Source organism: Pomacea canaliculata, linkage group LG10, assembly GCF_003073045.1.
Source record: "Pomacea canaliculata isolate SZHN2017 linkage group LG10, ASM307304v1, whole genome shotgun sequence".
Classification (NCBI taxonomy): Eukaryota; Metazoa; Mollusca; class Gastropoda; order Architaenioglossa; family Ampullariidae; genus Pomacea; species Pomacea canaliculata.
The window spans coordinates 11514179-11538706 of NC_037599.1; the positions used below are offsets into that span (position 1 = coordinate 11514179).

General features: G+C 34.1%; 2 protein-coding genes across 7 annotated transcripts; one reads left to right on the forward strand and one right to left on the reverse strand.

Moving 5' to 3' along the window:
* Positions 1 to 1726: 1726 nt before the first annotated feature.
* On the reverse strand, positions 1727 to 10921 carry LOC112573546 (prolactin regulatory element-binding protein-like). Of its 2 annotated transcripts, none has more exons than XM_025254020.1 (9): positions 10759 to 10920; positions 9772 to 9970; positions 9374 to 9600; positions 8921 to 9004; positions 8379 to 8497; positions 7723 to 7896; positions 5947 to 6019; positions 5097 to 5256; positions 1727 to 2884 (listed from the first exon to the last, which is right to left on the reverse strand). In XM_025254020.1, exons 1-9 carry the CDS (start codon positions 10885 to 10887, stop codon positions 2799 to 2801), a joined length of 1251 nt encoding a protein of 416 aa, XP_025109805.1. In that variant the 5' UTR covers positions 10888 to 10920; the 3' UTR covers positions 1727 to 2798. The 2 variants fall into 2 exon arrangements, with proteins under 2 accessions (XP_025109805.1, XP_025109806.1); XM_025254021.1 differs by lacking the exon at positions 1727 to 2884 and adding an exon at positions 2899 to 4800 and having other exon boundaries at positions 10759 to 10921.
* Positions 10922 to 11097: 176 nt separating this feature from the next.
* Positions 11098 to 22637, forward strand: LOC112573547 (protein phosphatase 1 regulatory subunit 42-like). 5 transcript variants are annotated; one of them, XM_025254025.1, is made up of 9 exons: positions 11098 to 12035; positions 12749 to 12918; positions 13285 to 13423; positions 14223 to 14457; positions 14635 to 14754; positions 16452 to 16523; positions 17582 to 17678; positions 20020 to 20104; positions 21795 to 21920. In XM_025254025.1, the coding sequence occupies exons 1-8, from the start codon at positions 11901 to 11903 to the stop codon at positions 20093 to 20095; spliced, it is 1044 nt and encodes a 347-aa protein (XP_025109810.1). In that variant the 5' UTR covers positions 11098 to 11900; the 3' UTR covers positions 20096 to 20104; positions 21795 to 21920. The 5 variants fall into 5 exon arrangements, with proteins under 5 accessions (XP_025109810.1, XP_025109811.1, XP_025109807.1 ...); XM_025254026.1 differs by having other exon boundaries at positions 21789 to 21894; XM_025254027.1 differs by lacking the exon at positions 20020 to 20104 and adding an exon at positions 17783 to 17828 and having other exon boundaries at positions 11100 to 12035; positions 21795 to 22637.
* Positions 22638 to 24528: the final 1891 nt, after the last annotated feature.

Here is a 24528-nt window from a genome sequence, read left to right on the forward strand (position 1 = left end):
TTTTGTGTTCAGCTTCAAAAGGAATTTGTGAGCGCAAAGCAAAAGTCATAGCTGGACTACAAACTCTTTGCTATGATGTCTGCAGGCTCATTACGAAATTCTACAGTTGTGCTGCACTTAAGTGCTGTAAGTCTTGTCATGATAGTGAAGATTATAGAGCCCGAGGGCTACTCTCTAACACCCAAATTGAAGCCTCAGTATTTTGCAGGATGTTGCTTACCGCCAAAGAGCCTTTTAAGAACAAGAACACCAAGATCTATCATAAGACTTCAAAAGACTTGCAGCAGTTGTTAGTGGTTAGAACTCCTCCTTCATCTATGCTGATTTTTCTGCAGTGCTTTCTCCTGAAAATCCATCATGTGTTGTTAGTAAAATAAGGACTGCAACCCTTCCTAGTTATTAGGCCTACAGCATAAAAATATAATTTTTTTGGCAGGGTTTTTATAATAACAGGTGGTGTTGGGTCATGGATTAACTATGACAGGGCTAGAGGAGTACAGAAACTAAGGACACAGTTTCCTCATTATTATTTTTTTTTTTGGCTTGTTTTCCCACCAGTGCCTTCAGAACCTGGCATGACATTCTGTACAAGTTACACCAAATGAAAGTGACATCCGAATTGGTATCGACATTTAAAAAAGAAATGGTCTTTGCTGCGTTTGTGTGTAAGTCTGTGCAAGTAATGTGGGTGGGTCTGTACCTCAAACAGGACTCTGCTATTATTTTGTAGATGGTAGGTCAGAATACCTATGAATAATCTTATGTCAAGCTTGAGTGAAACTCCTTCTAGTCTGAGCTTATTAATGGCCCTTAAAATATCTTAAAAGACAAGATGGAAAAGTAACCTCAAGAATAAAAATTATCTGACATGCAGTGCAGTTGTATAAGCTATCTAGAAACTTTTTTTTTTGGCTGTACTAAAATCAATTTCTTTTAGTGCGTACACCCTTCATAATACCCATACCCAGTCACATTTTTTTCATGGTAATAAAAACTCTTTATTCCATCTAATATCGAAAAAAGTTATTTTTTAGAAATCATAAATTATTTATAAAAGTTTGAGCCACTGTCCCTTTGGGTTCTGAAATCAGTTCTATAACCTCATGGCTGTCTGCTTTCCCACAAGGTTTTATATCTTTGTACAAATGCAAATTTTAAACAGAAAGGTAAAGGATTCCTTCCTTCAATAATACTCAAAAATAAGACATTAGATTACAAACATCTGTTCCATCTTTTCAATGTCCTAATGCTTCCTATATCCACAAGATGTAGTAATAATGATTCTTCATGGGTCACTGCCATCCTTTCCAGACAAGGTACTCTAAGTACTGATAGAGTGAGCACATTACGTGCGACAGTTGTGACACTAGAAATCATTTGAGCAGCTCCTTAACTGAGGTACTTTGGTTAATAAAAGTGAAGGCTTCTGGCTGTTGTCATTAATGCTACATGATTCCTTCTGTAATATTTGCAGCACAATGAAAGCGTTTTTATTTCCTACCATCTTCAAATCTGAAGTGTGATGCTTTCCAACATGATGTGTTATTGGGTGTAACGGCTGCTTAACTCATTTTATGATTTAACCCCCCATAAAAATATTTCCAGAAAATGTTGAAATCAAAGCCTTTTTTTAAATCATTGTTGATATATACTGAATCTACTTGCTTTAACTAAACTTCAAAGCAATTACACCATAACATATAAAACATTAATAATAAATATAATATTCAATAAAAAATATTTTAATAAACATCTGTACACACTGAAGATAACTAAATCTGAAACTAGAACATTTTATAAATGAAGGTAAAACTCACATTCCATAAATGCAATAACAGATTTCCTCAACCCACTATGTAACCTACTCATCACTTTTGGAATAGGCTGGTCTTTGGTAACACTTGGAAATAAATGGAGATTGTTTAAATGTTGATTTGTCTTTCTACAGCCATTGAAAACTGGGTTATGAGCTATTCATCTAGCATCTTCAACAAGCTAGCTAGTCAATTACAACTATAGAGCTGCATGAACTTACTGTACACTACACATTCACACAAGCATTCAGCCCCTCACTTAAACATATGCCATTTATCACATGAAAGCAATAACTACTATTTTTCCAAGATAGATGTTTTCAGAAAAAGAGCCAATGCATATTCAAGTGGCTATTACAAGATTCTTTCTTCAATATGCTAATACAAACAGTTCTTGTTAGATTAACCAAGCACAGACTATAAAATGGTTATATCCTTGTACAAATAATATCTAAAGAACACTCCACTGTCTGGAATTTTATTTCCTGCACCATATTCAGCATTGACCACCTCATTCTCTGCATTGTATAAAATGATGACAATGACAGTAACAGCAATAAATTTTGCAGCAATACAAATAAACAAAATAATGACAACTGAGGTACTAATCTGCACATTTCATCTCCATTTGCTCCACTATTCTTCAACAAACTGTCAATACTAAGTCTAGAAATGATCTTGAAGAAAATTTAATAATGTGATACAACTGAAATTTAAATAAAAACTATTTTAACAAGTAGGGGAAGTCAAAGCTTGATTGAAACTGTTCTTCACAGCCAAATAAAATTTAGCATTAAAAATTTTCTTAAATACTGGAGTAACAATCCACCAAGACTTTAAAAAAGTTTATTTAGATAGGAAGAATTTTAAGGAACAACACCCAAAGGCACAAGATAAAATATCAGACAATCCTGTATTTGTCCCAAGTGTGTTTCAATTGTATTCTTGCTGCAGACATAACACTTGTTATTTACTGAATATGTCTTATATACCAAGTTCTGCCAAGGTCCAGAAGAAGAGAAAAATTAGGATGATGCAGCCAAGTAAAACCCAGAACACATGGATTGAAGCTATGGAAGAGAAAATAGTACAAAATTGGTTATAGTCAATATTCTTAGTTAAAATGACTTATCACATGCAGTATTTCCCAATATAAACCATGCTGAAAAGCCTGTTACCAAACAATGTGGATTCTTTTATGGAACACAAAATTTGAATATTCAAATTTCATTTTAAAGATTTCATTTTCAGAAAGCAATGTTTTGAATATACATGCAGGTATCATGGGCATGACTGAAAATGATTATCAAACCATATAAGGCGATAAATCCTATGCTCAAGGGAATTCACTCATAAAATTTTGTCAGAAAGATGTCAAAGGAGAGGTAATCCTGCATGGTCAACACTTCAATCTAAAGCCATGTTCTAGGAATTAGCAATGCATCCTGGAAATCTCTAGTTGTATGCTGTCTTTCCTATCGTGAAAAGAACAGAAAGTACGAAACATTAAGAAGTATTTCTGTGCTGTGCTGAGAAAACGAATTTGGTGCTGGTGTCACGTTCATTCTACCCAGTCTTCTACCCCTTTGAACTCAAATCTGCCTATAATCAAGATGCATTCACATGGCAGCTGCAGTTTCATATGATTTTCAAAAAAGTTATAGCTACATCACTTCAAATGTAGCAAAGATAATTCATAGTAATAGCATTCATTCAACTGGAAAGAATGGTTGATTCAGGGAAGGAAGTAAGAGTATTTGTACTAGCTGGGCTAGGTGGAAGCAATTAACAAAGGATGACCACTAAGGCAGCCGGTAATAAGCCCCGTCTACCTGACCTCCCAAAAGCAAATGTTTGGTCATTAAAACATTTCCTTTTATAATTATGGTCAAAAGGAAAAAAGAAAATCTTATAAATAAATCATCTTCATTCAATCACATAAATATGTGTAAAGCTTTGGTTTTAAGTTTTAGAGACCAGACTGCAACCTTCTGGATTGGTAGATTCACTGTAGTATTGTCTCAGTTTTTGATCCAGATTTCATTAATTTCAGAATAAACAGGAAAATACAACATTCACAAAAGTATATTTTAAATTTGATTCTTACAGCTACCAAATAATTTAACACTCTACACTTATCAAATGTGAGCTCATCGATAGTATGCTCTTCACTTAATTTACCCTGAAACTTTGCAGACTTTTATTGATCTGTTCACTTTATCTAGACTTTCTGAAAGAAAAGAAATACTTTATATTTATAAAGCTGGGGAGTTGGTCACTTGTTTAAGACCTGTTCAGGCCTGAGACTGGGAAACAAACACTGCCCACCCAGTAGAAGTTAATGCCTGATTTATCAGGTAAGGAAAAGGCAGAAGAAGAGCTTTAGCTTTGCCCCAGCCATTGTTAATCAGTTATGTTCACTGCCTAAATAACACTATTCACCAGTATATGCTCATAGAAATGCTTTATATTTTAACAAAAAACTCTTTGTGGATTAGAAAGAATTTTGTTTGTCTCAGTTGAAGTAATGTAGCCTTTAGAAAGTCACTGGAAACTAGCATAAACATGCAGAATGCTTACTTTCTAATCAATACAGGGAGGGAAACCAAATGCTGAAAATGTGTCAAATACACAAAATGCTTTGTCATAGATTTCAAGAATAAACTCATAAAATTAAGCTCTTGTGCTGCTGGTCCATTTTATCTTAAAAAGATTTTGCCATTAGAACATGTATTACCACTGGGCTATCAACAGATCTCTGGTGTCAAGTTAGTGCGTACTATGACTGCCCTGTATTTTCTGTGCTACCTCATCAGAATCTGAACAGATCTCTTCTGAAATTGATCTTTACCTGGTCACAGTCTACTAGTCCTTTCTTTTGCCAAATCCCTGGTATGCTTCAGGCACAGTTTTTTCCATCTTTTATGTCTGTTGTGTCTCTAGCCAGCTGTTTGCTGATATGTTTTGGTCTGTGTCATCAATGTGCCTGTGTTATAACCATTTTGTATCAGTGTGAATGTTTACTGTCAGTGTTTTGTATTCTGAAAATGTTTGTAAAGCACTTTGAGTCTACAGTACAGTACTATATAAATCTGCAACATTATTATAATATATATAGCTAATATTATATAATTTATATGTTATACATATTTCATATATAAAACAATTTTATCAGTTTAAAATACTAAAATAAACAAGCATTAAATTAGCTCCTAATATAATTATATGACTAGTGAGATGACATAGCTATAGACCATTTGCAATGGCAGTAAAGATACCTACTCCTCTCTGGCATGTGATGAATCTTGATGGTATTGTCAGCAGAAACACTGAGCATACTAAAGTCTTGACTGCCAACTATTGCTCGAGTCGCTTCAGACATGGGCAGAAATTCTAAACCGGTCACAAAAATGCTGTGAGTCTCTTTTACATGATACAGCCTCTGAAAACAGACAAAGAAGACAATAAAGTAGATAAAGGGAAGGAAATTAACAAACAATTTAAGATCTGTGATGTGCTGAGAAGAATAATGCTTTAAGCCCTGTATTGAGAAAAAAAAACCCTAATTGCTTGTGGTATAATCAAACTGATACTGAGTATGTATTACATTTTACCTTCCTATCTCCACTTTGAAAATAAAAACTAAATGTCAGATAAAATATAATTATTCAAAAATTTTCAGAACAAAATTACAGTAAGAATTATTTTAAGTTTAAAGCATTTTACACATAAATTAAAACTTAACCAAAAATTTCTAGATTTATGACCAAGATGAGTTCTCCAGTGCAAATGTGTTTCTGACAATGTGAGCTTCTGCTACGTTTGTTACATTCTTAAGGCTTGTATTATGTCTTATGTCTATTTTGTGCTGTATCTGGTATTATATTTTTGTTCTCTGGTTGTATGTTTAATTTCACATTTTTTTTAGCAATATACAGTGCAATGAGCAATGTTTAGTGAAATTTTTCTAGATAAATGTCCTGTATCATCATCTGCAGTCACAAATCTAACAGAAGATCAAAACTTCAACAAAAGCTCAATGCTGTAGATTAACTAAAGGGAAGCAAATGTAGCAGTTTTGGATCAAACAACACATACGCTCCTCAAAGAAACTAAATGTAAAAATACATACCTGTAAGCTAAAAGATATATAAACAGAAACACTGCCTGATATTGTGCCAACACCAAGATAAATCCCATCATCACTGGAACAAAAATTCCTGTCTTTAATTAATGATCATGTATCTTAATTTTAAAAATTTAAGCTGCACACTGTATTGCAGACGGTTTTCTATAAATCTGCAAAATTTGAAATACTAATTCTCTCCTTTAAAGGCAGTATAAGTGCAATAATGTTTCTTTATGATCAGGTTAAGTTCATTTCAGTTCCCAAAACATGAGTACAGAATTATGCTTAATTTTCAAGCTATAAGGCTTCAAACATCAGCATTCTCGCTTGCCAAAGCAGAAGAAAATTATTTTCCTATGCTTGAGAGTTCTTTTGCATGCAAGTAGTAATTGTAACAGCAAGTGTGGCTCCGTTCAGCAAATCTAAGCAAGTCTTTGAGTCAAATGAAGAAACATTTCTCAGGCTGTCGTGTTCAAGAAGCAATTTTTTGTGCAGAAAATGGTACGGCTGATTTTGAAATGCAGCCCTACAGATTTGAACTTGAGAAGCTTCAACTGTAGTTAAAAAAATTAAAAGGTCCAAACTAAGTTCACTTAACAGACTCATAATTAAATCTTCTCCAGATCAAACTTTAATGGGTAACAATCACAGTCATTGAAACCTATCTTGTATTTCTTCCTCATTTAGTTGCATGCAAAATTTACTATTTACTTATTTGCACATTCCCATTTAAGCTTTTCATAGGTTTATCACCCTCAAATTATTTTTATAGCTGTTTCACACTGTCAGTTGTTTTCAGCATTGTGCTGGATAAGGAGATGACTGATGATGTGTTTGTGACTGCGTCCTGACGTTACTTGTAGACCAGAATGGTGTAGAAAGTACTAATGTTGCACATCTGGTGCTTGATCTTTGTCTAACCCCTATTCAGCAGTCGTCATTATTGGTTTTAACAGCTTGTGCTTTTGAATAGTTGGCACTGCTGAAGGAAGAAGATCTCTTCATTTTACAGAAAGTCCAAGACTTGCTTGTACTGTATAAGTGACTGGATAACAATCAATTTTGAAATGTTTTGAGCAAATTTTTTAGTATAGCATGGGGACAAAGTTCACATAGCACCTTTGAACAAAGCAGAGATCTGTTTATAGAAATCTCTGAAAAAAGTTCATCTACTTGTATTTGTTGCCATTATCTTTAGGATTTCCTAAATGAGTACAAACTAATTCCATCTGAGTGTCAAAGAGAACATTCAGCAACAGCACATTCCTGGTCTGTTTTCTTTCACTGAGGATTGCATTTTTTCTCTTTAAATTTACCTCATGTAGACAATGCCGTTTTTAGGAAAACTCTTTTGCTCCTTCCTGTTTTCTCAAATCCAGGTGTAATTAAAAGAAATATTAACATTTCTCATGCCTCTTGGTCATAAAATACCACTGGAATATGTTTTTGTGACACTTTTTTTTTTCTATTGCTGTAGATCTTTCTCACTGACATCTTGATCTATGAATTTCAAACAGCAGATGAATGAGCCGACATTCCCATTAACTTTTACAGAGCCATGGGAATTTTGTCGGTCTTGTGTTTTTGGGTTTGTAATATGCAAAGAGTCTTGCTTTGGCTGGGACACTGTGCTATAAAAGCTCACACCATTTTTATTATTAGTAGGTAAAATTTACTTTCAAATATTCTTCTAGAATAGGGTTTAGGTTTTTTAAAAGTAATCACAAAACACATTTGTGACATGACAATGTTTTTTGGTTAGCACTGACATCAACTTACCTGACTGCAAGTGCTGACAAGACTTCCGTCCCTGTGTTGGCAGTCTTTTTCATCTGTATGCTGTTGCTGTCCCACAGTGAAATGTAGCACAAATCAGGTTTACTGGAACGTTTTACTGGAATGCTTAGTGTGTACAAGTTGAACTTATCTTTCTTTCCTTCTATCAATCCATACCTGCAGAATACAAAAATCAATATCCCTCTTTCTTTGGCATTCCTGCACAGTTTCAAAAATATGAAACAAACCACAAAGGTTTATAAAATATTACTCTAGTAAAATATCTTAGTGAGCATTAGTAAAAAGAAAACGACTATAAGACATGGGAGAGGTAATGAAAGATTATCAAATGAAGTAAAATACCCATATCTAAAAGTGTGGTTTGTATAATAACAGAATAAAAATAAGACAAGACAAGACAGTTTATTATTAATCCACAGCGGAAATACATTTGTCAACATCAGGGGCATAAAATACTACACATACTTCAACATTCCCATACTACCACACACTTACTCAGTCCCACACATCTATGAAAAAAAAAATACTACTACCACAGTCATATAACCTGCAGAACATCTGTAATTCACCATCACAAGTGCATACAAAAGGCAAATTTAGCCCACTTGTGTTGTCACAGATACACAATGCACCATCACCTGCAGCATCTGAATCGATAATGAACTGCTTCCTTCACTGGCCATAATAGATCACAGTGGTGCTGTCCATCTTTAACATTCCACACCATCCCTGTTCCATCTCTGGACACTGTGACAATCTTTAAACAAAAATAGTCTTTTTTCTATATGTGTGTTGTTTCTTTCTTGCTACTTCCAAAGTTCAGCTTTGCTAAAACTGCTTGACTTTCTTTCTTTGTTCTTAAACTCTTGTTCATACGGTTTAGTGGTTTGTAAGCCGAAAACACTCTGTCATTGTACTAAGCTTGTTGAATTAATGTAATAATTATCTTCCCATATATCGCATTCCTCATTTGGTCAATATTTTCAATAACCAGTTGAATCATGTATGATGCTTCTGTAAGTTCAATTTTATTTTGTATGTTTTTGCAAAATATCCCTTTCCTCAACTTTCTTAAACCAATACAAATTACCATATAAAACCTTTCATCTACATTTACATGATATTAACAAGATCCTGAGATTTGTAGCATCAAAGATCGTGAATTTAAATATGTACTCACCCTGTCTCCAGCAGGGCTGATGTCCAGATCATCTATGTCACTTTTGTGTGCCTGAACTTGAAATTTTTTCTTCATGTCTGGATACTGTAAATACAAACTTCCAGGGTAGGAAAAAATCGTACAATATGTACTGAGCAATATAACAAGCTGGAATAAAATCAGTTCCAAAATAATGAATATTCATACTAAGTAACTACAGCAAGACAAAATGGACCCTTTACTTCCCTTCAAATTCTGACATAACTATTCAGCAAAAATTCATCAGTGTATTTTTAATATGTTCTGCTCACTTGCTTTTTTACAGAGTATTTTATAGGTCAAATAATGTTTATCCACAGACATTGTCTCCCATAATGTGAAAACAGCTTGTATCTTTCATTATCACCAGCTCTATATCACGTTATAAAATATTATTAAATGAGAATATTTTTAGGGTACAATAATAATATATACCTTCCACACACGAAGAAACCCATCAGCACCACCTGTTGCTACAAAACTGTGATCAAGACTGAATCTCACAACCTTCTGGAACCCTCCATCTTTGTCAAAGTCTGTCTGCACTGATTGTATTAGTTGTACATCAAAAGTGAGGTATTTGGTATCGTTCAGGCTGCTTTTAACTTCATCTCCATCTGATCCTCCTTTGCGTTTTCGTATGTCACCTTCACTTTTCCCATCTGAAAAGAATATGCAACTGAAATGCACACTGTGATTATTTTCATACTATTTCAACAGCAGTAGACAAGATGATCAAATTTGAATTTACCATCATTGAGAAATTATTTTCCTTTCTAATATATGGCACACACTGATCAGCTTTATTTTGCACATATAACACACTGAGTTACCTGAGTTTGCTTTGCTTGGGGACACAACTTTATACCTGACCGAGTAGATCTTGCACTTTTCATCTTGGCCACATGCTATGATGTAGTTTCTGCCATCATAGAATGAACTACAGTTCATGATGGCCTCTGAGCCTGCATCATGTCGACATATACTTGAGGCTTGGACTGACTCTTCTGTTTGTTTTAGTTCATATATTTCCTGAATAAAAAGACCAACTAAAAATTAGCATACATTAAAGAAAATTACTTATAAATCTGAATTAAAATGGCAGTACCTAAATCAACTATAAAAATTATTTAGAAGCAAAACACTTACAAACTTTAAGGTGTTAAAGCTTTCATTTAATAGACATGAAAACACCAATGTTTGTTCATGATTACTTTATGCTGCCTGAGGTATCCTTGCGTTTGCCACTTTAATATTTCTTCCACGCCAGTCTATATTATTCTGTTTTCATTGCAATAGTTGATAGTCATATTCAAAATTAGGCAACACAAATAGTGATCTGTTGACAACGACCATGATGTGTGCCAGAGCACAAAAGAGCTGGACTGCATAAGTTTATGCATGATTTTATAGTATGTCACTTGTAAGTGCTGGAATGTATCACTGCAAATGCATACATAATATTACTATTAACTGAAAATAAGCTCAAATGGATTACTTATTTTTATTTATATCTTAAAATCGTCGGTGCAAATGAAATATCTAATGAGAATTTTTCTTGAAACTACATATCAGTTCCTTGTCATAAGACTTGTAATTTGTAGGCAAAGGTCCTAAGTAAATAAGACTTATTCTTGTTGTCTACCGGTTTATCTGCTTTGATGCTATTTTATATTAAACCCATATAAACTTAAAAATGATCGGATGCAGAGTACTAATGTATCAATGTTGTCGACTGGAACTGCTCGCGATATGTTACAGTCGTAACAATGTACAATCTGTTAACTGGGTTTATATGGTAGGTCTCTACTTTCACTCACGATGGCATTCGGTACCCCAGTTTTTGCTTGGCCTCCCCCACCAGCAACCAGAAAATGTGAACAATCAAGAGCACGAACAGCATACAGAGGAAAATCTGATCGTGCAAGAAAGCCCTTAACGGGCGCCATGATATTACACGCACATTCAGTCCGGTCTATTTGAAAATGACAACATTGTACAAACGCTCAAAGTTATTTTTAATAAATAAAATAAAAATTTTAGTAGCAAATAATATTTTTTCTGGAAAATCTGCAGTGTTATTAGTGTTCTGGTAGGGAGAAGTCGCCGACGTAATCCGTGCGACTAGCTACATGCAGACCGTCATTGCGACGTTTTGTACCTCCGTCACCATGAGATGGTGCATGCATACTCCGTTATGTCGCAATTAAAAATTATATTAACGAGATCAGAATCTAAAACTTAACAAATTTACATACACGCTAATAATACCATCGATACGCTCTTTCGGGAATATTTAATTGATAAAGGGACATCTGTTCTCTATGAGATTGTTTCAAGTCGGTGCAAGCTCTCTTGTTTGACAGCGGTCGTAATGACGGTCAGCACCACGCCGCTTGTGTCGTTTTGTTACTTGCATTCACTAAATGTTATAATTTGTTTAGTTTAGTCGTTGTTTTCTACAAATGCTGTGCAGCTTATTTTCTGAAAGTTTACTTTTCTTAGACGTATTTTGATGTCATCAAGAAGCCCTGTTTAAAAAGGATTCTTGAGTAAATAATTTCGATTAACGCTCTTAGTTACTCGCGTAGCAACTAATAAACAATAGAACTCGAAGTGATCCATACGCCCAGTTCGGGCATGTACTTTAAAGTGATAGTTCTCTTTGAATCGGTTTCTGTTTTTATTTGTGTATCTATTTTTGTTTTGTTCATAAAGTCTACTAAATTCTTACCTCATTTTAATATCGAATCAAGTATATTGTTAAGAACTAATTTCTTCGTCGGTGTAAAATATCCGTGAGTGGTTCTATCGCAGTTGATGGCGAACTATAGGGCAATTTTCGGTATACTTCTGCCCTTCTAGCTCGTTTCAGTACTGACGAAACATAACATATTTTCAAAGTAGCAGTCGATGCTACCAAGTTCCAAAAAGCATTATCAAAGTGGTCTTAAAAGCGGAAATGGGGCGATTGACAATAGACCTAATAACCAGAGGTACATCAGGTTATGCAAAAAAGAAGAGGGATGAAACCCCCCAACAGTATGTACGACGACTTACACATCTCTACCTGGAAAACAGAAACATTTCAGAAGTGGTAATATAATTCTGTCTCATTCATGTATATTTTCTTGTTTAACAAATTATTTTCCCTCATTAGGCTGAGGGATGTGTATATAAGCACGTACATTATAAATTTTATACAAACGCTATATCACTTTTAAATTGCTACTAAAATAAAATTGTCATTTTTAAATTCCTTCTCCCTCTCCCACACTCCTTTTTCTCTATTCTCCCTGTATCCATCTTCATCCCTTTCCTCTACAAATTCGATCCAAAGATCCTCTGTAAATACATGTATTATATATTGTGTGGCTGGGTGCATTGGGTGGGTGGGTGGGTGCACATGCAATTCATGAACATGGGTGTGCATACATGCAGATATGTAGCTCATATATATATATATACTTTGTGTTTATTTGTTAGCTCATTATACTCACTGTAATTTAGTGTGAAGTATACCCCATATTTATTCAGTAAATGTTGTCATTTGTTCGGGGTGCACATAGATAAAGAGATTTTTTCGACAGTTAATGTAACACTGACCATTTTTTTCCCTAGTAATTTAGCTATTATCTGCTTTACAGTCATTACAAGAATAACAGATAGGGAAAAGGTATGTTAATCAAGACTGTCGAAGATGCATAATTATTTCTGGTAATTTAGCTCATTCCTTTATGAAGCTATAATTAAGTTTTCTACCTGATGAAAAGTGCACTATATTTCAGGGTATTTTTTTAATATGTGCAGGGAGAAGAACTAATGCTCTGTAGAAATTTGGTTGTTCTGTATTTGTATGACAATTGCCTGACAGATGTGCCTTGTCTCAATCACAACTGCAATCTGACTCACCTTTACCTTCAAAACAACCTTATTAGCAAGATAGAAAACTTATCTGCACTAACAAAACTGAGCAAACTGTGAGTAACAGGCAACCTTAATATTTTTATGAGACTTATGTGACTTTATGGATAACTGAATTGTTTTCAATTAATCTTGTGTCAAATTTGACTTTTTATGAGATATTTTGTTACATGGATAGGCCTGTCATACTTACTGTCATTATTGGATAATATCTTTATTAGTTTTAGATTTTATGTAACAAAAAAACAAGCCTTCCAAATGAAACATTCCACCAGAAATTATATACCAGTTTCAAGCCATTTGGGCAAATATTTTCATTTGTGTGTATGTCTAATTAAAAAAGACATTGCATTAGTTTGCTTTTATATGAGACAAAATATATGACAAATATAATGACTGATATCAAAAGTCCTGTTAAAAAGGTATCTGGGTGGTAACTGCATCACAGTGGTTGAAGGCTTGGAAAAACTTCAGCAACTGCAGGAGTTACATGTGGAGAATCAGCAATTGCCAGCTGGCGAGCAACTCTTGTTTGATCCTCGTTCTCTTAATGCAGTGTCTGTAAGACTTTACCTTTTTTCACATCAATCTGCTTTGTATAACTGGTTGGATTAAAAAATAAATGTTGCTTTCCTTTTATCAGAAAGTTCCAAACTCTGCTGCACATCTTCACAAGCTAGGAAATGGGATCACACCACTCCTCTCCTTCATTTTCTACACTTGCTACTCATCTATTCTTGCATCCAATACAAACTGTCTGTGCTGTGTTTTAATTTCTTTGCTAGCTCCTGCCCTGATTATTTCTTTAAACTTACCTTACATCCCAGCTAGACAACTCTGCTCCTCATTTGCTGATCATCTCCTTACTCTTCCTGTCACCAGAACAACAACATATGGTCACTGGATTTTTAATTATGGTGCTGCAAAACAATAGAACTCTCTCTCTTTCCCATAGTGCTAGTCTTTTTTTCACACCCTCCCCTGCTCATCTTCCTTTTGCAATGTCATGACACTCTCAACTCTTGTTCTTTGGTTCCTCTTTGTGCTTTCCGTTTTTGTTTTTATTCGTCATTACTACTGTTGTTTATTCTTTCATAGTTCATATGTTATTCATTTGTTTTCCTCTCCCTCGTCTTTGTCTTGTTCTTGTTCTTAGGTGCATGCTCTTTAGGAGTATGAATATGCACTTTACAAATTTTGCAAATTATTATTATTACCACTATGGATTTTAAAATGTCCATTATACTTGTAATTATATGTGTGCCTCATCAGATTGTTCCTAAAAAAAAAACTGTTGAATTAATCAGGCAAGTGTTCTCATAGAAACAAGTAATAAATGCTTCTTAATAATTTTTGACAGAAATCTCTGGAGGTGCTGAACGTGTCAGGCAACAAGTTAGAGTCCTTAAGAGATCTAGAAGTGCTGCAAGGCCTGACCCAGCTGTATGCATCAGACAACCTTTTGAATGACATCAAGGAATTGTCACAGCTGCTACCATTCTGGACAAAACTCTGGAGATTAGAACTAGTCGGAAACCCCTTATGTCACAAGTCAAAGTACAAGGACAAAATTATCATCATGGGCAAAAATCTGGGTGTGTTTAAGTATGAAATCAGTGTTACAAATCATTTATTTATAAATTTTTTGCAGTATTTTTAATTTAAATTTCTTGATTTAGAAAAGAACAGGTTTTTATGACAAAAGTTTCCATAGCAATATTGGGAGAACAACAAGCTTACAAATGTCATTATCATTCAGTCTGATTTTTCAGGCATGCTTGATGGCAAAGAGGTAACAGATACTGCTAAACAGTTCTTATGCAACTGGCATGCAACAAGAGAAACACAGAAGAAAAAACGTGAAGAGTTTACTCGTCAAGGTTCTTTCACAGGTACTGATCAAAATGCTTCCCACAATACTTTCTGTTGATATAATCTGTAGTCTGAACATTTACATGAGAGCTCTGTACGCGTAGGAAACAGCTGTTGTCTATTAACAGTCAAGAGGTCAAACATGCAGTTTGATGAGAGTACTGTGGAGATAATTTAAGTGTGTAGTGGGGTGCAGCTTCTTTTCTAGTGGAAAGATAAAGCTTAGTGCAAGGTATTATTTCCCAAAATCTGGATGATTACCCATCTTCTGTTCTTAAGATAGCCACCTACAAACATCATGATGCACAGAATGCGGTTGATCTCATGACATTATAATTGTACACAAATGCATCTATTCATATAATCCCAAGTCTCCCATTAGCTGAAGCCTTGACAATGTAAATGTATCCATATAAATTATGGTCTGTGGTGTTGATTACTCTCTGCACATGGTGATGTTTCTAGACATTATCTTGAGAACAGAAGGGGTGTATTCATCCAGACCTGAGGAGATGGTATTGTTCACCTAGCTTTACTCAATCATTAATTTGTTTTTCTTAAAAATCACACACCACTAGAATTTAACTTTTAGACTGCTATAGACTTTGAACCTAATATTAATACCCTAATATTTACAAATCTTTTAAAAAAATTATATGATACATTATTAAAAAATAAGCTAAACATGACAGAAGACAAATAAAAATTGTAAGTAAAATTTAAAGTGTGTAGAAATACACTGTTCCTACCTCAGTCTTTGAATATCACAGGAATTTAACTTATTCCAAATTGATTTTTAATTTTGTTATTTTTTTATAGAGTTTTGTTCATTCCAGTTTTGAATGCATGCAGTCGACTCCATCTGTACTTCATAGTACTGTTCATCCTTCTTCAGACTGGACTTTTGACAAATCACACAATTTTTTAAAAATTCTGGCAACAGTTATACATATCTTTATCTTTGAATTGCAGAATCTTCACCTTCAAAGCTCTCTAATTCTCCTGGGGATCATGCACATGCCATCTAAAGCCTCTGATATTTTGTTCACAACAATCAGTCATCTTGACATGGTTTATCATCCTGCAATCTTTTTTGACATCTGGAATAATTTAAATCTTCAATCTTCAATTAAACATCTTCTTGTGTTAATTTTGAGGGACACAGATCTTTTGAAAAATTGTTCTCCTAGCTAAATAGTTGAATTTCATCCCATCTCATTAACATATATTGTTTGCATAAAAATTATTAAATATGTGTACTGCCCACAGTATTGTTGTTGAAATGCTTAGCACATCTATATGCTAACTGTGCTAAGTGTGCTGAAGGCCTGACCTTCAAAGGCTGTCTAAGGAAGACCAAAGTAACATTGAAAAGTAGTTTTCTAGGTTCTGAATGCAAATGAGAAGCACTGTACTAATCGTTGAAGGGTGGCAGATACTTTGCTAGTGACATGAATATTTAAGGATTACCAAAAAGAAAGCCCCCATTGCTGTATCAGAAAAAAATGTTGACATTGAGTTTCCTTAAAAGCAGTGACCAGTCCAGTTTTCAATCTGTTTATCATGGTAATTCTAGGGAAGGTTTTGTAATTAGCTAATGGTTCTTCACTAGTATTTCAATAGATTTTTTTATCCCAGAGGGCTGTTTGGGTTACCTTGAGTTATCTGTAATCTTAGAGCAACAGTACCAGCAAAATTTCATTCTGGAACATTGCAGGAGACCTGCCACCTGTTAATCAGCACTACCCATTGAAGCATTCTGGCACAAGATTAGGGTATCTTATGCCTGGTAAGTCTTTCGTTTCTTTTAGTATTCTTTTACTTGGTCATATACCTCTTCAATCAACTTTTTATTCTGCCTGAAGGTACTATAAGATGTGCAGAAGTGTTTCTAGCACAAAGAATCAGAAAAATTACAAAAATAACAGTTATTTTTAACATCACTTTGCTAAAAGTGTGATTTTAATATATCATGGGTATTTTGTTTTTATGTGTACAGTTTATTTAAATGTATTGGTGATTTAAGCTTTACATATATATCTTCTTACTCATCCATGTGCTTATCTAAATAGTTGATGGCTGACAATGGTGGTGGACAAAAAGATAGGTTAATAGCTTTCTCATCTTATTACTTTATTTTGAATTTTTTATGGGGATTACAATAACACTTTCTGGCCTGCCATGTTATATATCTCATTCTGACTGCCGACATAGCTGGGTTCATTTTGCACCCTTTATTGCAGTTCTATACAGTTTTCAAAACCATCTGAACAAGTACACATGAGTCAGATATGACCTAAATTAGCTTAGAAAATATTTTTCAACTCTTAAAAGTTTCTAAGAACACAATTAATTTATTTCATTTTCTTTTGTAAATTTATGCATAAAAGGGCAAAAGAAATTTATCTAAAATTTAATTGTATGAAGCATTAAAGTACAAAGAACTCAAAGAACAACATTTACAGCAACTTTTCTCACTATCAACAACTCATGCATTGATAATATTTTAATACTTAATAAAATATGATTTGTAAACATTAATTGTATTTATCTGTATTTAAGTGTCCTTTCTCTAATAATTGTCTCCAAGTTGAAAAAAGCCTGTCCAATGCTCAAACATTATCGAAGAATCATATAGAAAAAATTAGTCTACAAATGGTCTGTCAGCAGTATCTCTCCTTTAGCACCCTAGCAACATATGCAACAGCATTACTGTAGTTGCATCCTTCTGTCACAATGCATCATTCTGCTACAACAAGCAGGTCATAATTATGGAATATGATGCAGCTCTGTTGAGTTAGTAAAGAAAGTTAGTCCATTTTTTCAGCTAAATATTTTCTTTCTCAGGGCTACCCAGAAAAGAATTTGATGAGATTCTTTCAAGAAATCATGGATTTGGGGAAGGAGGGCCATCAAAGATTCAGAGTGGTGTATTTCGTTCAAAGTAAGTGTTGGCAGCAAGCTTCAGTTTCCTTTATGACACAGCTTCAGCAAAGAATTACCTGAACTCTGACCATGGCATTCTTATTTTATGTTTCTCTGGTATAGTTTAAGGAAGAAATTGTCATCAATAAAAGGCAGTTACAAAGAATCAGTGAGTCCAGCCATTTCTGACACACTTTTTACATGTACATATTGTACATGTTTATTTTTATTGTCTCTTTGGGGCATGGTTTTGGTTTTACGGTTTGAATTTCTCAGTCAGTTAAATATAACTACTTTGGCATTACTTTCAAGTTTGAGATTTTTACATGTATGATACATGCTCGAAATACATTTTTCCTGCAGTATCCTAATTTGCCATTGTATGGAGCAGCTTTCTTTCTCATTTCCATGATTCATAATTTTACATAGTTATCTGAGACTGCTTCTGACTTCATGACCACCCACATGTAATATTCAGGATAGGGCTGAAAGAAGATTTGAAGAAATCTTTACACAGTACCATAAATTTCGGTCTATTGAGCACACCTGTATAAAAGCGGCACCTGCTAAATTTTTTTTTAATCTCTATTTTTTTTTCACAAATAAGCTGAACTGGTTTATAAACTGCAAATACGTACAATTTGAAAGCTTCATCATAGGTATTTCATTTCATTTTCAGCATGATGAGGGTGTGTTATTCAGCAACTGACCTGAATGCTTCAGTTGTATGCAGCTTTGATTTAAAAATGTGAACAGTTATTATTGTAACAATGATAACAGTTAACACTTTAACATATGGAGGTAATAAAAGAATTAATCGGAATCTGAAAAATCCAGAAACAAGCTGCATCACTGTTTAAGACACAGGATTTAAAGCTGAGGAAAAAAGTTGCGGTTTAGTCCAAAATTTATGGTACTCGAAGCAACGTCTTCTGTAAACAGAAGACTGAACATTCTGCGCTACTCCTGTGGGAACTGAGTTGGCTGTATTCACTGTAACAATTCTGCACTAGTTACCAGGGTCTTCATGGCCTTCTTCCATTCTGTATACCTGTCTTAACCTGATGACCTGTTGCTTATCCCTAACTATAGGTCTTTGGTTCTATTTTATGTGGAGTTTTTTCTGTACCACATTTCCGAATTGAAAAGCCTGTAATTCTTGCTTCATTTTAAATGTGTAAGGTTTGCAGGTATTTAAGTAAGGTCTGAGTTTACAGATTTCATGAAAATAATCTGTAATTGTAAACTGTTTTCTCTGCTCACTTTTTCTCCTTCTTGGTGCAGCATATTTTGCGCTATATAGTATTTTGATGTTTAAAAATTAAATTTTTTTCCTTCATTGTTTTTACTTGTGCTTATACGTGTATATGCCTTACTGTTCCTCATCAGAGCTGTTTCAGATGGTTGCCTATTGTGTATGTGTATTGTATACTTGTTGATGATGTGAAGGTGTTTTTTCCTTCTTATTACTGACAGAAAGCTCTAAATAAGCTTATCACTAGATACTAACACCTTTTAAATAACTGCGGCTTAAGATGTTGAATAAACTGCTAACAGATTATAAATAGTAGGACTGGCAACTGACAACAAATTTGAATAAGATTTTAAAAGAAAGCTAAATGTTAATCCAAGCTACACTTATAATTAAGCAAACAGAACAAGAGTTGCATGCTCAGACATGCAGAGTGAGTGTACTGCAGTGAACTATATCCATTCATTATAAAATAATTCTGCACTAGAATCAGCTTTAAATAGAAATATTTCTGAAGTTCAGATCATTTATTTTAGACATCAGTCAGCACCTGTAAACTTACTGTCACCTCAGGTGACTGCATGTTCAGTCATTGGCAATATGGGTATAACAGTTGATAAAGACCTCAAATAACTTTACTTGGCAATTATTATGTATGCATGTAGTTTTCTGAACAGACACTGGTACAGCATTCAGAAACTGTTATTCACTATCATTCTTGTTTCTGCATTGTCAAATGAACACACACTTCTTTTCATGCAGTCTCTAAATTCCTACTCGTAATCTCAACCCACAGCAGCATTTCCACTACAGCTATCAGACCACCATCATATTCAATTATCTACAGCTTGCTTCACTTGATATCGCCAAGGTGATGTCCTGTCTCCTGAAAGTCAGCCTGTAGTGCATTCATGTTTGAGCATTAGAGAAATACAAGAGGCAAGAGATGCCACTATATAACTATTTGTAGTGAAGGAGATAAAAATTGCAGTGGTGCCAGCTGCTACATGATGTACTCTCTTACTTCCATTACTTTCCTTCCTATCTTTCAGTTTGTGCCATTTTTTTTTTTAAATTCTTTGATCATTCTTATTATTTGTCTCTGCAGATTACCAGTCATTGACAATAATCGATTTCTGAGTGTACTGACACCACGCCTAAATATCGACAAAGGCTATCTTTGATTCGGTCATGTATGTGTAAGACTGGTTTGATGACAAATGATATTATACCCCTGTAGAGGTTTTGTTGAAATTGACTGACCTATTATTATTTGCTTATATATCATACTGGCTGTGAGTTTGGGCTTTTGCAGTTTCACAGAGGAAATGCCTAATTCTCACCTTATACCTTTTGTCACCATTGCCACACTTTTCCCCTGTATACTTTGGCTGCATAGCAAAGCACAGAACTGTAGTTTCCAACATAACACAGCTGCATATATGTGTGGAAAAATTTTCTGTTCTGTGGTTTGGCTTTTGGGAGGTTATTTTTGTTTGTTTGTTTTGCTCTCACTATAGGTATAGTGAAGAATCTGGCTCAGATTTTAAATCAAGCAAACAGTGGCACATTATTCAGAATTTTTTTTTTATTAAATATAAAGATTGACTTCTGCCAGACTGGGAATGGTGTGTAAAGAAGTATTTATCTACTTATCCATTTCAGAGTGTGGTGTTATATAGATCTTCCTGTGTTATTGCGATCATCATCAACAGCTTGTGTGTTTATAATAGTGTGTAAATGTGTGTCATGAATGTTAGCATATTTGGGCATGTTTGGGACTGGACAACCTATACTAAACTTTGAAAATCCAGAAAGCTTCTTTCTTAGATTACAGTTTGTGTTATGAAAGAGTAGTACTCTTATATAATAGATGTAGAATAACTCTGCAACATCAATAATATGTACAAAGATTCATGTTTTGTTACATTTCAGACTGTTCATCACAATGTTTAACTATCTTATCCTTATCTTAGCATAATTCATTCATTTACACATTCTATTAATCCTCTTTCCTCTCTATCTTTTTCTCATAATGTATTTAACAAATACCAGCAAGCAGACAGCAACAAAGGAAATAATAAGTTACAGAGGCATTTTAAATTCTTCTATCTCTGCTTCTGTTTTAAACATGCTATTGTTTGAAGGCTTTACATTCACACAAAAACAGCAAAATATATCATTTTTTTTAATTATTGAGCTGTGTGCGTGTGATTTAGTTTATGAAGCTTGGACTGAAATTCATCATAGCAGCATGATATATATATATTTAACAAGAAGGAAATTGTGTTTTCATCACAAACATGCAGATTTTTTTTCAAATAAACATGTATAATTTAGATATGTGAGCTACAGCTGATTCATCTTAACGCACACTCTTATGTGTGACATTAATTAAAGAATTTTTGCAATATTGACGTTGATGTTACTGAATACAAAAGTGTTTTTGTAAATGTATTTTAAGCAGTTCTTACAAAGCATTGAATATTGCAATATTCTCTGAAACTGTCCACATTTCAGGGTTTTACATGACTGTTAAGGACTTCTTGTGTAGTGAGTAATAGGTGTTATGGCTGTTAAATGCAAAAGCATTTGTTCAAAAAAGTTTCATAAATGCTTTTATTAGTTTTACGTCTAATAATTTATATGTTCATATACTTATCTTCATGTGCACATGCGCAAAATCACACACACACACTTAAGCATTTTCTTTAGATAATGGAGACAGCCATTGAAAAGATATAACTGTTTAAAGCGCATCTTTGTTCACATATTATTGTTCAGTACTCGTCATGTGCTACTTTAGATGTGCTACTAATAGATAATTTTATAAATACCATAGTTTCAGACTAGTTTACTAGTTGGTTTATGATTCCGTTTCAGGCAGGCCACTGGCTACCGTGAATACAGAAAAACCACCTTATCTTCAGCTCCTTTGCGACGGAATCCTTTGACAAGCATCAGCATTGAGATGACTAGAAGTCTGCATCCAATGCACAACATTGCTCCATTTTAGTCATTCCATTATTTTCTCAGCATTATTTACTCGTTAGAAACACTTTCATTTGCCTACACATTAGATTTGTCATTAGACTCATTATGTGGCTATTTTTGAAATGGGTTTTCTATGATGAGGTGTGTCTGTGCTTATGTGTTTGTAGGTGTGCATGTCTTTACTGTAAAACTGATGACACACATGATCCATGCTCAGTTTGTGTTTTTTTGGGTTGTTTTTTGTTGTGAGCTGGGGTTAAGTTTGGGTCAATTTATTGGTGGGCTTGGGTAAGGGGGTTAGGGTTTAAGGGTAAAAAGACTTAACAATCCCAACCAACTTTTACATTGTTAATTTTTGTATGGGAGCATGATAAGTGAGGATTTTTTTGTGGTGTGGACTTGGAACCTAAGGGAACTGGAGACATCATTGGTTTGCAAATGAAGTTACATAGATTGGTTTCAGAGGACTGCTCTGTCTCTTTCGTCTCATCCCCAGATCTACATCTACTTTGGCATCTTCTGTCACCTATGTACAAGTGAATGGTGTGTGTGTGTGTGAAATGGGAGGATGGGTGGTAGGATGTGAGTGTATATATGAGAGGTGTGTGCCTTGCTATAAATGTCTCTGCCTTATTGAACAATCAAAAAATTGCTATTTATATAATTTACAGTACAGATTGTGCATTTTGACCTCTAATATTGGACATAAACAAAACAGTTAACAGAAAAAAAGTCTAAGAACCTTCGTGACTGTGATTAGTTATTCATATTTTAAATCAGTGTTATTCATTGTTTATTTCTCACCTGCATATTACATCTTGCCACAAGAACTGGCATCAGGTGGATCAACAAGTGTACAAAAAGTATAGTTGATAATAGCCTTTGCAAATAAACACTTTTTGATTCTAGTAGGTTCCAGGGGTCAACTATGATGTTTTATTTCTGAACAACAGAGATGGTAACAAGTTGATGTAAACCTAGTATTTCATTTCTTACTGATACCTTTTACCTTTTGTTCACAAGTAGTGGAAAAAAAACCTGCTTTAATGGAATCTCAGTGTTGCCGCAGTATGTTGTCTGTCTGACTCAAATATTTTTCCTACATAAGCCACGGACTTTAATAATTTTTTCATTTTTAATAACGCTAGTCAATATTTGTGTGAAGAAAGCACTTGAATTGTATATTTTTAGGAGCTAATGTGCCATCGTACCTTACATTAGGCTTTAAAGTGGTCCTTTTACAATCCTTTCTGTTCAATGTAATTTATGACCATAATTATAGTGCATACAATAAATAACTGCTTGCTGACTTATATTCCACTGTATTTTGTAATGTTTTGTGAAACAGCTCGACTTTAAACTCTAGGCTTAATGTCACAACTGTGATTTTTAATTTAATAATGAACTGCACATAAAATTGTTGTTTTCCACTTATGCAGAAATATATATATATATTTTTTTAGATGAGATGATGGCCCAGTTAACAGATATCAGTGGATGTCTGTTACAGTCTTTTTCTTAAGGTGCTTTTTATTGTTAATAAACTCAATCTTATAAACTTGTTATGTGAAAACATGCTATATCAGTATTACATTTTATTGCCAAGATAATTTTTTTTTATTTTAAGCGTTCTAGTTCTTCTAAATATTTATGAAGTTCCTTTTCCTGATTAACAAATGCAGCGTATAAAAACATATTTCTAATTTCCCCTTCATTTGTGTCATCAAGTGACGAAAGACAAGAATCATATCAATCTAATTGTATCCATGCATTTTCTCCACATATTTTATCTCACTATGTTCTCTTGGAAATACTTTTTACCGTCTTTCAAATGGTGACCAATCCAAAAGAGTTCTCAAAGAAAATTATGTGGAATCTTCATTACTGATGAAATCCCCAAAAATGAAATATATATGGGCCTTACCATTCGTTTTCATGACATTTTCCATATTAATTACTTGCACAAAATTTATAGTGAAGTACTACTTTTATTGGATGGCATCGATAGAAGGTTCATTAAATAATGCAAATAAATTGTTCTTGAATATTGATACCATGCAATATGTCTCGCTTTATTCTTCATAAAATTGATCTCAGCATTTCATAGTTTTCTCTTTTTCTGTGTTGTTTTTCTTTGTTATGGTGTTTTCTCACAAGGAGATCCACAAAATATTGAGTAAATATAGAAGTGAACATGCACATCTCATGTGTGTGTGTGTGTTGACTTCTATTTAATAAACTTAAATATGAGTATTTCAGGACCATGAAATAAAGTATTTCCTTTTGTATTTGTAGTTTTTCTTCATATCAGTGGTGAATGTTTGTTTTAAGCCAGAACCTGTGATATTCTTAAAAAGGAAACAGCCAAACAATGCCAGAACTACAGAAACATAAGCCTTAACAGCCACCCAAGCAAAGTCATGCTAAAGGTCATACAGAACCGAATAACTGCTAGCAGAACTGGCTGGCTTCATTCAGACCATGTAAAAGCAAAGTTGTGCAGATCTTCAAATGTCGCATTCTTATAAAAACGCATCTTTGATATCAGCGGAACCTCTACTACAACTTCATTGACTTTACAAAAGGCATGTGACAGAGTTTGACATGAGGGACTATGGCATGT

Coding starts and splice junctions, on each gene's coding strand:
- LOC112573546 (XM_025254020.1), bottom strand. CDS start 10,887: ATGGCGCCCGTTAAGGGCTTTCTTGCACGATCAGATTTTCCTCTGTAT. Junction 6,020..7,722: donor TTGTCAGCACTTGCAGTCAG/GTAAGTTGATGT, acceptor TTTTTGTTCCAG/TGATGATGGGATTTATCTTG. Junction 2,885..5,096: donor TCATCACATGCCAGAGAGGA/GTAGGTATCTTT, acceptor TCTCTTCCATAG/CTTCAATCCATGTGTTCTGG.
- LOC112573547 (XM_025254022.1), top strand. CDS start 11,901: ATGGGGCGATTGACAATAGACCTAATAACCAGAGGTACATCAGGTTAT. Junction 12,036..12,748: donor ACAGAAACATTTCAGAAGTG/GTAATATAATTC, acceptor TAATATGTGCAG/GGAGAAGAACTAATGCTCTG. Junction 17,679..21,788: donor AGTGGTGTATTTCGTTCAAA/GTAAGTGTTGGC, acceptor TTTATGATTCCG/TTTCAGGCAGGCCACTGGCT.